The sequence below is a fragment of the Protobothrops mucrosquamatus genome, unplaced genomic scaffold (genome assembly GCF_001527695.2).
Source record: "Protobothrops mucrosquamatus isolate PMUCROS unplaced genomic scaffold, P.Mucros_1.0 scaffold2102, whole genome shotgun sequence".
In the NCBI taxonomy this organism is placed as follows: Eukaryota; Metazoa; Chordata; class Lepidosauria; order Squamata; family Viperidae; genus Protobothrops; species Protobothrops mucrosquamatus.
Window position 1 is genome coordinate 110,745 of NW_015388204.1, and position 14,208 is coordinate 124,952.

A 14,208-nucleotide genomic window follows, 5' to 3' on the forward strand; every position below is an offset into this window, starting at 1 on the left:
CTTCTCACAAGTCTAGGCAAGCAGTCACTGAGAACCTGTATGGATGATGCCTACAAGAAGCAACGGATGGAAACTGAGAAGAGACTGGACATTCACCTGTCTGAGATGGTATAGGTTCTCCTGCTTGAGCAGGGGGCTGGACTAGAAGACCTCTGAGGTCCCTTCCAGCTCTATTTCTATTCTATTCTATTCTATTCTATTTTATTCTATTCTATTCTACTCTATTCTACAATCTATTCTATTCTATTCTACAATCTATTCTATTCTACATTCTATTCTATTCTATTCTATTCTATAATCTATTCTATTCTACAATCTATTGTACAATCTATTCTTTCTACAATCTATTCTATATTTTATTCTATTCGATTCTATTCTACAATCTATCCTATTCTACAATCTATCCTATTCTACAATCTATTCTATTCTATTCTATTCTACTCTATTCTATTCTATTCTATTCTATTCTATTCTATTCTATTCTATTCTAATCAATGTGAGATGCCTACAAGAAGCAACGGATGGAAACTAATCAAGGTGAGAAGCCACCTAGAGCTAAGGAGAAATTTCCTGACAGTGAGAACAATTAACCAGTGGAACAGCTCGCCTCCAGGTGTTGTGGGTGCTCCAACACTGGAGGCTTTCAAGAAGAGACTGGACAGCCATTTGTCTGAAATGGTATAAGGTCTCCTGCTTGAGTGTGTGTGGGGGGGAATTGATCTAGATTCTAGAAGACCTCCAAGGTCCCTCCCAACTGTTCTGTTCTATCCTCCAAAGCGCCTGAAGACAGGACAAGAAGCAACGGATGGAAACAAATCAAGGAGAGAAGCAATCTGGAACTCAGGAGAAACTTCCTGACAGTTAGAACAATTAACCAGTGGAACAACCTGCCTCCAGAAGCGGTGAATGCTCCAACACTGGAAGTTTTTAAGAAGAGACTGTCTGAAATGGTATAGGGTTTTCTGCCAGAGCAGGGGGTTGGACTAGATGACCTCCAAGGTCCCTTCCAACTCCTGTTACTCTGCATCCAGCGTCCTGGTATCTGCAGACTTCAGGCTTCTTTTTCTTTTATTGGTTCCTAGGACAATTTATACAACCAATTTATACTCAAAATAGGGTTATCGTACCATGGAAAACTTCTTCTAGATGTACTCTCTCCTCTACACCATCATTTTTGAACTGCCTTCTGATTAGGCAATCGGATTCGCTTAATGACCACGTGCATTCCCTGAACCACTGCAGATTCGCTTAACGAACATGGCCAAAAAGGTCCTAATGGGGCATAATTCGCTTAACAACCGCCTTCCTTAGCAATGCAAACTCTGGCTCCAATTATGGACATAAGTCAAGGACTAGCTGTCCTTTGCAGGCAGGGAACCAAACGACACCCCTGTGAGGTAGAAACAGCAGAATGCACTTCTAGAGGTGAAACAGTGAACATCTTTCCATAATCTGGATCAAGGTTTTTTCAAAGTTGGCTATTTTAAGAGAGGTGGACTTCAACGCCCAGACTTCAATAACCAGCAGGGGGAATTCTGGGAACTGAAGTCCGTAAGTCTTGAAGTTGCCAGCGTTGGCCATCCCTGTTCTAAGGTATCCTGAATGTTGCTGGCTCTACTCTTTCTTTGAATCTAGGTCTCTTCTCTCTGTCGCTCTCTGTCTCCTGTCTGTCTGTCTATCTCTCCATCTGTCTGGCTTCCCTGCCTGGCTTGCCGAGACGATTCTAAGCAGCTTCAGAAGGATGGAAGGCTGAGTCAACCTTGAACCGGTCAGGATCGAACTCCCGGTAGTGGGCAGAGTCAGCCTGCAATACTACATTCTAACCACTGGGCCATCCCAGTTCGATATCTATTGATGGATTGAATGAATGAATGGCAATATCAATAGCGCTTAGACGTATATACCGCTTCACAGTGCTTTATAGCCCTCTCTAGCTGTTTACAGGGTCAGCCTCTGGCCCCCCCCCCCAACAATCTGGGTCCTCATTTTACCGACCTCGGAAGGATGGAAGGCCGAGTCAACCGTGAGCCGGTCAGGATTGAACTCCAGGCTGTGGGCAGAGTTTGCCTGCAATACTGCATTCTAACCACTGCACCACCAGGGCCCTTCCTTCCTTCCTTCCTTCCTCCCTCCCTCCCTTTTCCTTCCTTCCTTCCTCCCTCCCTTTTCCTTCCTTCCTTTCTTCCTTCCTCCCTCCCTCTTTTACTTCCTTCCTTCCTTCCTTCCTTCCTTCCTCCCTCCCTCCCTTTTCCTTCCTTCCTTCCTTTCTTCCTTCCTTCCTTCCTTCCTTTCTTCCTCCCTCCCTCCCTTTTCCTTCCTTCCTTCCTTCCTTCCTTCCTTTCCTTCCTTCCTTCCTTCCGACTTATCAATAGCACTTAGACTTATATACCGCTTCATAGTGCTTTATAGCCCTCTCTAGCTGTTTACAGGGTCAGCCTCTTCCTCCCCCCCCCAACAATCTGGGTCCTCATTTTACTGACCACGGAAGGATGGAAGGCTGAATCAACCTTCAGCCGGTGAGCATCGAACTGCCGAAATGCTGGCAGTCGGCAGTCAGCAGAGGTAGCCTGCAGTACTGCATTCTAGCCACTGCGTCACCACAGCTCTTATATTCGCAATAAGACATCCTTTAATGAACCTTGCCGGCTGGGGAATTCTGGGAGTTGAAGTCCACGCCTCCTAACGCTGCCAGGGTTAAGAAAGACTACTTTACATCTTTTTGATGCTTATACCATCCCATTAATATTCTGGAAGCTCTTGAAGCAGGTCCCAGCTCTGCCCTGCTCTGGAATGAGGCTTCAAAGCACAAATTTGGCACAGCAGCCTCACGCAATGTGCCAAGCGGCCCATGATGGCTTGTTCAGCCAACTATGTTGCTTCAGCACAAACCACAAAAGTCGCTCCGGAACCCTGGGGTTGCAGAACAACGATCAGACCTAGAAGCACGACACATAAAGAGGGGTCCAGGTTGCACAAAGCTTAGAACNCTCCTCCTCCCTCTCTTCTCCTTCTCCTCCCCTCCTCCTCCTCCTCCTCCTCCTAATGCTACTCTTCTTCATCTCCAACTTCTCTCCTCTTCTCCTTCTCCTCCTTCACCTGCTCTCCTCCTTCTAGTGCTACTCCTCTTCCTCATCTCCAACTCCTCTCCTCCTCCTTCTATTCTTTCTCCCCTTCTTCTCCTTCTCCTCCCCCTCCCTCCCCTCCTTTTTTCTCCTTTCTCATCTCCTCCCCCTCTTCTCCTCCTCCTTCTCTTTCTCCTCCTCCTCTTCTCCTTCTCCTCCTCTTCCCCCCCCCCCCATGGCAATGCAACTTCCCCAATTTCCACTTTTAAGTTTCTGCAAACAGAGGTTATATGTTATATGAGTTATATCGATTTCCAGATTTGAGGCCAATGAGAGCTGAGCTAGAACAGCCCTAACACCAAGAAACACAGAAGGAAAGCTGGCTGGGGAATTCTGGGAGTTGAAGTCCACGCCTCTATCAACTTTGTCAGAGGGAGCAATGCTAAATTAATGGGGGCCATTTCAAGGCAGGGCTCAATCTAGCAACGAAGTCATTTAATTTAATTTAATGAGCCGCATGTCCGCCCTTCGAGGGAGACCCAGCTGAATTGGCGATGTTGATGCCCACCAACGGGCAATCAGCCTCTTTTGATGTACAAACGGCCTGAAAGTAAAACCAGATTTTGACCAAAGACGTTTGTTTCATCTCAGGAAAAAGTACAGAGAAGAGCAACAAAGATGATTAAGGAACGGTTACTGGAATTGGGGATGTCCAGTTTAACGAAGAGAAGGACGAGAAGTGACAGGATAGTAGTCTTCCAGTATCTCAGGGGCTGCCCCAAAGAAGAGGGAGTCAAGCTGTTCTCCAAAGCACCTGAAGGCAGGATGAGAAGCAACGGATGGAAACTAATCCAAGGAGAGAAGCAACCTAGAACTAAGGAGAAACTTCTTGACAGTTAGAACAATTAACCAGTGGAACTACCTGCCTCCAGAAGCGGTGAATGCTCCAACACTGGAAGTTTTTAAGAAGAGACTGGACAGCCATTTATCCGAAATGGTATAGGGTTTCCTGCCTGAGCAGGGGGTTGGACTAGATGACCTCCAAGATCCCTCCCAACTTCTTTATTATTATTATTATTATTATTATTATTATTATTATTATTATTATTGTTGTTGTTGTTGTTGTTGTTGTTGTTGTTGTTGAAAATTATCTCGCCATTCAGCATACGTGACTTTATGCTCCAGCAATAAGAACACTGGATGTTTTTTTTAAAAGTTATCGGCCAATAACTTTGGCAAAATCTAATAACAACAGTAATTCAGGCAGTCCTCGACACCCGACATTTAGTGACCGTTCAAAGTTGCAACCGCATTTTTTAAAAAGTGACTTATGACCGTTTTTCACAGTTAACGACCATTGAAGCATCTCTCTGTGGTCACGTGATCAAAATCCAGACGCTTGGCAACTGACTCACATTTATGACAGTTTGCAATGTAAAGGTCGTTAAGTGAATCTGGTTTCCCCACTGAAGGTCGCAAAAGGGGATCCCATGATCCTAGGACACTGCAACCGTCATAAAATGAGTCAGTTGCCAAGCGTCTGAATTTTTCACCACAGGATTGTGGGGAGGCTGCAATGGTCGTGAAGTGTGCAAAACGCTCCTACGTCACTTTTTTCAGTGCCGTCGTAACTCCGAACGGCCTCTAAACAAACGGTCGTTAAGCCGAGGACCGCCTGTGTGACAGCAGAGCCATCTTCAGGGCCTCCCACCTTTAGACAGGACCTTTTAGGGGCGTCAGACTGCAGAGCCACTCAACCTTCTGCTCCACTTGGATCTGACCGCCCCTCTAAAACGGAGAGGAGACTTCGCCTTTCTTGATGAGAACTAGAAGCTTGGATCGCCCCAACTCTTAAGTTCCAACTTAGGACCCCCTTCCCCACTTCTGCAACGGAGACCATAGCCAGTTCAACAGAGAAAAACAAAACAAAAATTGAGAGTGCATTTGGGAAAGAGAGGAGGAGGGGGGGAGAAAACCGAAGCAAACTAAATCGCGCAATTACGCAGGCGGTTCTGAATGATTTATTTTGTCATATTTTGCAGAAATGGCAAAAATTTCCGCATACTTGAAGGATCAATCTCAAGAAAAATTTATTTCGGTGTGGAGAAGATGGATAGATTATATGAAGAGAAAGTATGAAGTGATTAATTATCATATAGCTTTTGAATAAATATCTTTTTTTTCTAATATTTTCTATATATTTAATATAATTTATATATATATATATATTATTTTTAAGTTTATTATTGTATGTTAGAGTTAAAGTATGTTAAATTTGGTTTGTATTATGAATGGATAGCTTACTTTAGACTTGGGATGTTATGTATTTATCCCTGTACTCAGTTCTGGGAAGTCCGGGGGGGAAGGGGATGAAGGGATAGAATTATAAAAAAAAATTGGGTGTATTTATAAATGTAATGTAAATGTTTGTTTTTAAGAAGAGGAGATGATCGGCTAGTACCCCTAAACTGCATCCGAGGTGGTGGAAAAGAAGGTGATGGGATGTGTAGGATAGTTGGGAAGGAGGAAAGAGGAGAGGTAGTGGTCAAGAGGGGGAGGAAGGAAGAGGGAAGTGGGTAGGAAGGTGGAGGGAGTGTGGATGCAGGGGGGGGGAACGCCGATTATTTCGGAATAGGCTTTTTATGAGTTTGTTTTTCTAATGAAATGCACCATATTTGTATTATATTTTATTTGAAAAAATTAATAAATATTTTTTAATACAACAGAGAAAAACAAAACAAAAATTGAGAGTGCATTTGGGAAAGAGAGGAGGAGGGGGGGAGAAAACCGAAGCAAACTAAATTGCGCAATTACGCAGGCGGTTCTGAATGATTTATGCTGTTTACGGGGATCCTGCTCGGCTTGGCACCCAATCTGCAGAGTCTGTTGTACTTGTTTTTTTAGAACAATGTGGCATGCACATGCCTGCCAAAAGCACATGCATGCTACACAGCAGGACACCTAAATATTGCCTGCCATGCAAGGAGCCTGGAAGCGTTTAGGCCGAGGTTCCAGCAACTTGACCAAAAAAAAGGGGGGGGGAAATATAAACTCTCCCCCCCCCACAAAAGGCAGGCGTGGTCAGCTGCTGCGTGGAAACACACAAGGCAAGAGGCCGATCCTGGCTCGAAGCCTCTTCCGCCAAGACCGGAGAGCCAATGGCAAAGCCGTTGCCGGTGGGAGGGACGCCCTGGGGCTAAAATCCGAGGCAGATGTCGGCTAACTTCCTCTGGCTGTTCCCAAAAAGAAAAAGAAAAAAGAAAATAATTCCCAAATTATTTTTCCTTTCCCTCCAAGCCGGGGTTCCAGGAGTTTTCCAAATCCAGAGGAGAGCAAAGCAAACAGGCTGGCAATAGTCAGCCTGCAGGTCGTTCTCGATTTACGACTGCAACCGAGTCCCAAAATTTACCCTGCTAAGTGAGGAATCTGCTATGCGGGTTTTACGGATATTTCTAGCTCCGTTTTAAGGGAGTCCCGCAGTTAAGTTAGTCACACGGTCGTTAAGCGAATCTGGCTTCCCCCGTTGACTTTGCTTGTCAGAAGGTCGCAAGAAGGGATCACACACACACACACACACACCGGACATTGCAACCGTCGTAAATAGGAGTCACTTGCCAAGCGTCTGAATTCTGAGCCTGGGGGATGCTGCAATGGTTGTAAGTGTGAAAAATGGTCGTAAGTCACTTTTTCCAGTGCCGTTGCAAGTTTGAACGGCCGCTAAACGAACTGTTGTAAGTTGAGTTGCAATGAAATGGGGAGGGGGCGAGAACCAGTTAAAACGACGCTTGCCTTTTTGCTCAAGTAAATTGAAAGGGACGGGTAGAATGGAATGGAAATAGAATAGAATAGAATAGAATAGAATAGAATAGAATAGAATAGAATAGAATAGAATAGAATAGAAAGGGACCTTGGAGATCATCCAGTCCAGCCCCCTGCTCAGGCAGGAAACTCTATACCAGTTCAGACAAATGGCCGTCCAGTCTCTTCTTAAAAGCTTTCAATGTTGGAACATTCACAACTTCTGGAGGCAAGCAGTTCCACTGATTAATTGTCCTCACTGTAAGGAAATTTCTCCTTAGTTCCAGGTTGTTTCTCTCCGTTTCCATCCGTTGCTTCTTGTCCTGCCTTCGGATACTCTGTCTGGAGAATAGCTTGACTCCCTCTTTTGGGGGGCAACCCCTGAGATACTGGAAGACTACTATCATGTCCCCCCTCGTCCTTCTCTTCATTAAACTAGGCATACCCAAATCTGTCTTTTAATTATTACTTACGCACAGAGAGAGACACACAAAGACCCGCTAAAGTAGAAAGAGAGGACGGGTGCCCTGTACCCACGCAATATCACAAAAACGTTCAACAAATAAACACCTGAAGAGCACTGTGCAGGAGGTAATCTTTGACTTACAAACATTTATTTAGTGATCATTGAAAGCTACAACAAAATGTGACCGATGACCCTGATTCACACTTATGACCGTTGCAGCATCCCCAGGGTCCCGGGACTAAAAATTCAGATGCTCGGCAACTGACTCGTATTTATGACGAATTGCAGTGTCCCCGGGGTCATGTGATCCTCTGTTGCAATCTTCTGATAAGCAAAATCAATGGGGAAGCCAGAGTCATTGAACAACCATGTTACTTACTTAACAACTGCAGTGATTCACTTAACAACACTGACAAGGAAGGTCGTAAAACAGAGCAAAACTCACTGAAAACCTTTTCACTGAAATTTTGGATTCGATTGCAGTCGTAAGTCGAGGACTACCTGTATATCCACCACCAAAGACACAGGCTTGGTGCATTAGAGGCGCCAATCCTAGACCAGCCTTCTCAACCTGAAGCCTCTCTAGGCAGGCTGGGCCTTCAACTCCCAGAATTCCCTCTGCTGACGGGGAGAATTCTGGGGATTTCCTACCCCCACATCAGGAAAAGAACAGCCACCTCAGAATACAACACAGCAACAAATAGTTCTGCAAGCAAAGCTGACATTTTCTCCTCCTCCACGGCCCAGAAAGGGCAGGGGATCCTCTTCCCACTAGGCGGCACTGCCTTTGATCACTCTTCGGCTTCGTTTCTCCAGAGCAAAGGGAAGTTTTTTTATTTTTTTATTTTTTTCCCCTGCCACTTCATGCCAGGCGGATCAGAGGGACTTTATGGTAGCGCCCTTCGCGCTTGTAATCTAAGAAGATTAAACCTGCATAATTGGCCTCTTGACTGATGGCTTATTTTTAGCCTGATGTTCGTGACGTGTGTGTAGCACATTCGCCCCGAGCAATGGAGCGAGAGCAATAGCACAAAAGGCACAACGCAACCAGCCAGCCCCAGGGGGATTGGGGCGGACTTGCAGGCACAACCGTCCAAGATCTGAGACATTTGCACCCACATCTTTGCCTGGGCTACAAAGTTGTGGACTTCAACTCCCAGAATTCCTCTTTGCCTGGGCTACAAAGTTGTGGACTTCAATTCCCAGAATTCCTCTTTGCCTCTGCTACAAAGTTGTGGACTTCAACTCCCAGAATTCCTCTTTGCCTCTGCTACAAAGTTGTGGACTTCAACTCCCAGAATTCCTCAGCCAGCATAGTCCACACTGCTGAAAGTTCCCCAAAGGTTGAGAAACACTGCTTTAAATTAACCACTGTATTTTTTTTCCTGATTGATTTTACAGGTAGTCCTCGACTTACGACCACAATTAAGCCCATCCTTTCTGTTGCTAAGCCAGACAATGGCTAAGTGAGTTGTGCGCCATTTTACGACCTCTCTTACCACAGCTGTGAAGTGGATCGCTGCAGTTATTAAGTTAGTTTAACACGGCTGTTAAGCGAATTTTGTCCCATTTTACGACTTTTCTTGCCGTAGTTTGTTAAGTCACTCACCGCATTTGCTTAGTAACGCGGTTGTTAAGTGAATCCGGCTTCCCCCGTTGACTTTGTTTGTCAGAAGGTCGCAAAAGGGGATGACGTGATCCTCGGGACGCTGCGACCGTCGTAAATATGAGCCAGTGGCCAAGCATCTGAATTTTGATCACGTGACCCTGGAAGATGCTACAACGGTCTTAGGTGTGAAAAACGGTCATAAGTCGCTTTTGTCAGTGCCGTTGTAACTTTGAACGGTCGCTAAATGAACTGTTGTAAGTCGAGGACGGACTGTATTCTTGAATTTTGTTTTTTTTTACTGGTCACCATCCAGAATCATCTGGAGTCAGAGTACCTTATAATACTAAGAAAAACACTAAAAATAATAATAACAGCAAAACAACAACAATAATAATAATCAGGGCTTTTTTTGTCATACAATGCCCAGAACGGAGTTCCGGCACCTTTTTGGGATGGAACCTTGTAGGGTAGGCAAGGCGGGTTGTGTGACATGTGTGAGTTCCAGCACCTTTTTTTTAAGAAAAAAAGCACTAATAATAATAATAATAATAATAATAATAATGATGATGATGATGATGATGATGATGATGATGATGATGTTGTTGTTGTTGTTGTTGTTGTTGTAATGGACCTTGGAAATCATCTAGTCCAACCCCCTGTTCAGGCAGGAAACCCTATACCAGTGATGGCGAACCTTTTAGAGACTGAGTGCCCAAACTGCAACCCAAAACGCACTTATGCATTGTTGAGTGCCGGGTGGGTGTGGCCCATTGGGTGGGCGTGGCCCACTGGGTGGGCGTGGCTGCAGTGGTAACGGCAGACTAGGTGGGACTAAAAAGTTCAATCAATCAATTCCAACTTTGCAAGATCTTTTTTTTTCCTGCAAGAAGTTGAAATTGACTGAACCTTTTTTTTGTTTGCACATGGCGGCGGAGACCTAAGGCGAAAAGGTTTTATAAAACCCAGTTGAAGGCCTAGGACTGGGGCGACGGCGCGCGTGCCCACAGAGAGGGCTCTGAGTGCCGCCTCTGGCACCCGTGCCATAGGTTCGCCACCACTGCCCTATACCATTTCAGACAAATGGCTGTCCAGTCTCTTCTTAAAAACTTCCAGTGTTGGAGCATTCACAGCTTCTGGAGGCAGGTTGTTCCACTGGTTAATTATTCTAACTGTCAGAAAGCTTCTCCTTAGTTCTAGGTTGCTTCTTTCCTTGGTTAGTTTCCATCCGTTGCTTCTTGTCCTGCCTTCAAGCGCTTTGGAGAATAGCTTGACTCCCTCTTCTTTGGGGCAGCCCCTGAGATACTGGAAGACTGCTATCATGTCCCCCCCTCGTCCTTCTCTTCATTAAATAAACAGCCAGTCTGCACCAGTTTAACCAGATGCCATCTCCCCCTAGTTAAAGCAGCTTCAGGAATTCTGCAGCAGAAAATTCTGCACCTCGCAAGTTCAATTACCTTCTGCCGGCTTCTAAGTTTGCTTCACCTGCCTCCTGCACAGGTAACCATCTGGACACTCCTGGCTGCCTTAATCTCATGCCCCAGCGATACCCAGGGCAATGTTCAAAATGCAAGATTCTCATATTTCATCTGTTAAAGGTATGAATCCATCAAATATGCTGTCTACAGCAACGGCTTGAGAGAAGAGCCACAAAGATGATCAGGGGACTGGAGGCTAAAACATATAAGGAACGGTTGCTGGAATTGGGTATGTCTAGTTTAACGAAGAGAAGGACGAGGGGGGACATGATAGCAGTCTCCCAGTATCTCAGGGGCTGCCCCAAAGAAGAGGGAGTCAAGCTGTTGTCCAAAGCGCCTGAAGGCAGGACAAGAAGCAACGGGTGGAAACTAACCAAGGAGAGAAGCAACCTGGAACTAAGGAGAAACTTCCTGACAGTGAGAACAATTAACCAGTGGAACAACCTGCCTCCAGAAGCGGTGAATGCTCCAACACCGGAAGTTTTTAAGAAGAGACTGAAATGATACAGGATTTCTGCTTGAGCAGGGGGTTGGACTTGATAACCTCCAAGGTCCCTTGGAGGAGGAAATGAAAGGGACGGGAAAGGGAAAGGGAAATGAAAGGAAAAAAAATAGGAGGAAGTGAAAGGAAAAAGGAAAAGGAAAGTAGAGGAGAGAAGGAAGGAAGGAAGGAAGGAAGGAAGGAATGAAGGAAGGAAGGAAGGAGGGAGGGAGGGGAGGGGAGAGGGAGGGAGGGGAGAGGAGGGGAGAGGAGGGGAGAGGAGATGAGGGAGGGGAGGGGAGAAGAGGAACGGAGCGGAGAGGAGACAGCCACCACAAACAATGGTCCCACTACCATACCTCTGCTGGGGCACTGGGATGTAGGCCGAGTGGTGCAAGGGGGTCTCGTCCAGGAGTCGCAGAGCCCTCACTTCTTCCACCGGCTGTTTTAGCACCACAGGATTTGAGGTGAGCCTCAGGTGGCCATTTGCCGGCTCCGGCTCAGCTGGAAACGGTTTACCATTACAATGATTGGAGCCCTGCAAGAAAGAGTGGAAGACGTCTAGGGTGACTGTCCCTTTCAAGTCCAAGAGCATTTATTATTCGTTGCTTCAATGGATGTAGACACACACACAACCCCGGTCTCAATTGCATGACTGGGGGGAGGGTTACGACAGTGCATGACTCCCAAAAGAACAAGGCATAGTTTTAAAACCTATAAAAACCATATTAACTTAATAAAAAAAAAATCACAGCCGGCTTCTAATCAACGATCTGCATGCAGCACAAAAAAGGGCTCACAAAAAAAAAATCCCCATAACAAGACTCAGTAAACATCCACACGCCCAGCCACCCCTGGTGACAACAAACCACCCTTGATAGGTGGGCTAGCCAAAATCGTCAAGCTCTTTTGAAAGGGTGCCAAAGTGAATGCCAGTCTTATTATACTCCTAGTGGACAATCATTTAAATATGAGCCAGCCGTGTGCTGCAGCTGCCAAAAAAGCCAACACAGTGCTGGGCTGCATCGACAGAGGGATAGAATCAAGATCACGTGAAGTGTTAATACCACTTTACAAGGCCTTGGTAAGGCCACACTTGGAATGCTGCATCCAGTTTTGGTCACCAGGATGTAAAAAAGATGTTGAGACTCTAGAAAGAGTCCAGAGAAGAGCAACAAAGATGATCAGGGGACTGGAGGCTAAAAGATAATAAGGAACGGTTGCTGGAATTGGGTATGTCTAGTTTAATGAAGAGAAGGGCGAGGGGGGACATGACAGCAGTCTTCCAGTATCTCAGGGGCTGCCCCAAAGAAGAGGGAGTCAAGCTATTCTCCAAAGCACCTGAAGGCAGGACAAGAAGCAACGGATGGAAACTCACCAAGGAGAGAAGCAACCTAGAACTAAGGAGAAATTTCCTGACAGTCAGAACAATTAACCAGTGGAACAACCTGCCTCCAGAAGTGGTGAATGCTCCAACACTGGAAGTTTTTATGAAGAGATTGGACAGCCATTTGTCTGAAATGGTATAGGGTTTCCTGCCTGCGCAGGGGGTTGGACTAGATGGCCTCCAAGGTCCCTTCCCACTCTGTTATTCTATTCTCTTATTTCTGCAAGGATGATGTTCCACAGGGAGGGAGCCACCACAGAGAAGCCCCTTCTTTTTGGACCTCCTTAAGAAAGCACCAACAGTTACCCCCAACTTTAGCCGTGAAAATCATGGGAATTGCGCAATGCTGACATGCATGTAGGGGAGGGAAGAACCCTCTTCGCCCCCTAATCCGATAGAATACTTTGTTTCCTAAGATCCCTTATGTCCACTCACCCTCCCACCGGGAGAATTTATGGGGCTAGACAGCATCTCCTGCAAATCTAGCCAGCCCTGAACCTCTTCCCAAAGGCTGCAGAGTCCCGGCCTTTATCTTATATCAGGGGTAGGCAACCTTGGCTCTTTTAGGACTCGTGGACTTCAACTCCCAGAATTCCTGAGCCAGCCATGCTGAGGGGAAAGGGAGAGGTTTCCAAGCTGAGCCATGCTGGCTCAGGAATTCTGGGAGTTGAAGTCCACCAGTCATAAAAGAGCCAAGGTTGCCCTGTCCTAGGATGACACTGAAGGACCCAATGTTGGGTTTAGACCAGGGGTAAGCAACCTTGGCTCTTTTATGACTCGTGGACTTCAACTCCCAGAATTCCTGAGCCAGCCACGCTGAGGGAAAAAGGAGAGGTTTCCAAGCTGAGCCATGCTAGCTCAGGAATTCTGGGAGTTGAAGTCCACGAGTCATAAAAGAGCCAAGGTTGCCTACCCCTGGCCTAGTCCATTGTTTCTCCCCCTCAGCAACTTTAAGATGTGTGGACTCCAACTCCCAGAATTCCTGAGCCAGCCATGCTGAGGGGAAAGGGAGAGGTTTCCATGCTGTGCCATGGCTGGCTCAGGAATTCTGGGAGTTGAACTCCACGAGTCATAAAAGAGCCAAGGTTGCCTACCCCTGTCTTAGATAAACACAGCAGGGGTAGACTGAAGTAGTACGCACGCTCGCCACCACGCCAACTGAAATTCAGACTCCAGAAGGCTAGCGATAAGCGTGTTGGAACACGGAGCGTAATTTCTGAACTCCGGCACGGGAACCCGCTCCCCCCACCATACACCAGGCTGCGAAACAACATGCAGCCTGCAACGAGGTAGGGCTGGACAAACTCCCACTGAAGATGGCTGCACGGTGCAGGAATCTTTGAGATCTTTTGCACGGCCTGTCCGGGCACGCTGTCGTGCAAAAAAGCTGGAGTTGTCGCCTGGTCTCCCTTAAAACCGTACAGGAAAGACTGCCAGGGGTTTGCACTGCCCTGAATAAGCCAGGCCAGGAGAAAAATTAAATCCCATTGACACCGAAGTTTAACTGAAATTCAGATGCATCAACGAACACCAATATATAATTTACGAATATATAAAGCTCGCTCTGGAGTTGAGCTCCTTTTCTTGGCAATGAGGGATTATGACTTCTCACTTTGAAATCTCCCATTGGACTCTTAATCAAGGACTAAGTATAAACATGGTTAGTTGTGTGACTTTGGACCAATCACCAGGAGACAGTGAGTCCTAGTCCCGCCTTAGGCATGAAAGCCGGCTGGGTGACTTTGGACCAATCACCAGGAGACGGTGAGTTCTAGTCCCGCCTTAGGCATGAAAGCCAGCTGGGTGACTTTGGACCAATCACCAGGAGACGGTGAGTTCTAGTCCCGCCTTAGGCATGAAAGCCAGCTGGGTGACTTTGGACAAATCACCAGGAGACGGTGAGTTCTAGTCCCGCCTTAGGCATGAAAGC

General features: G+C 46.4%; 1 protein-coding gene across 1 annotated transcript in view; it reads right to left on the reverse strand.

Annotated features, from left to right (window-relative positions):
• LOC114923139 (zinc finger protein 704-like) overlaps positions 1–14,208 on the reverse strand; it is a 39,820-nt gene that overhangs the window by 22,066 nt on the left and 3,546 nt on the right. The window contains exon 2 of the mRNA XM_029285716.1: positions 11,251–11,429. Coding sequence (XP_029141549.1) covers positions 11,251–11,429 — 179 coding nt within the window. The remainder of the gene's footprint in view (positions 1–11,250; positions 11,430–14,208) is intronic.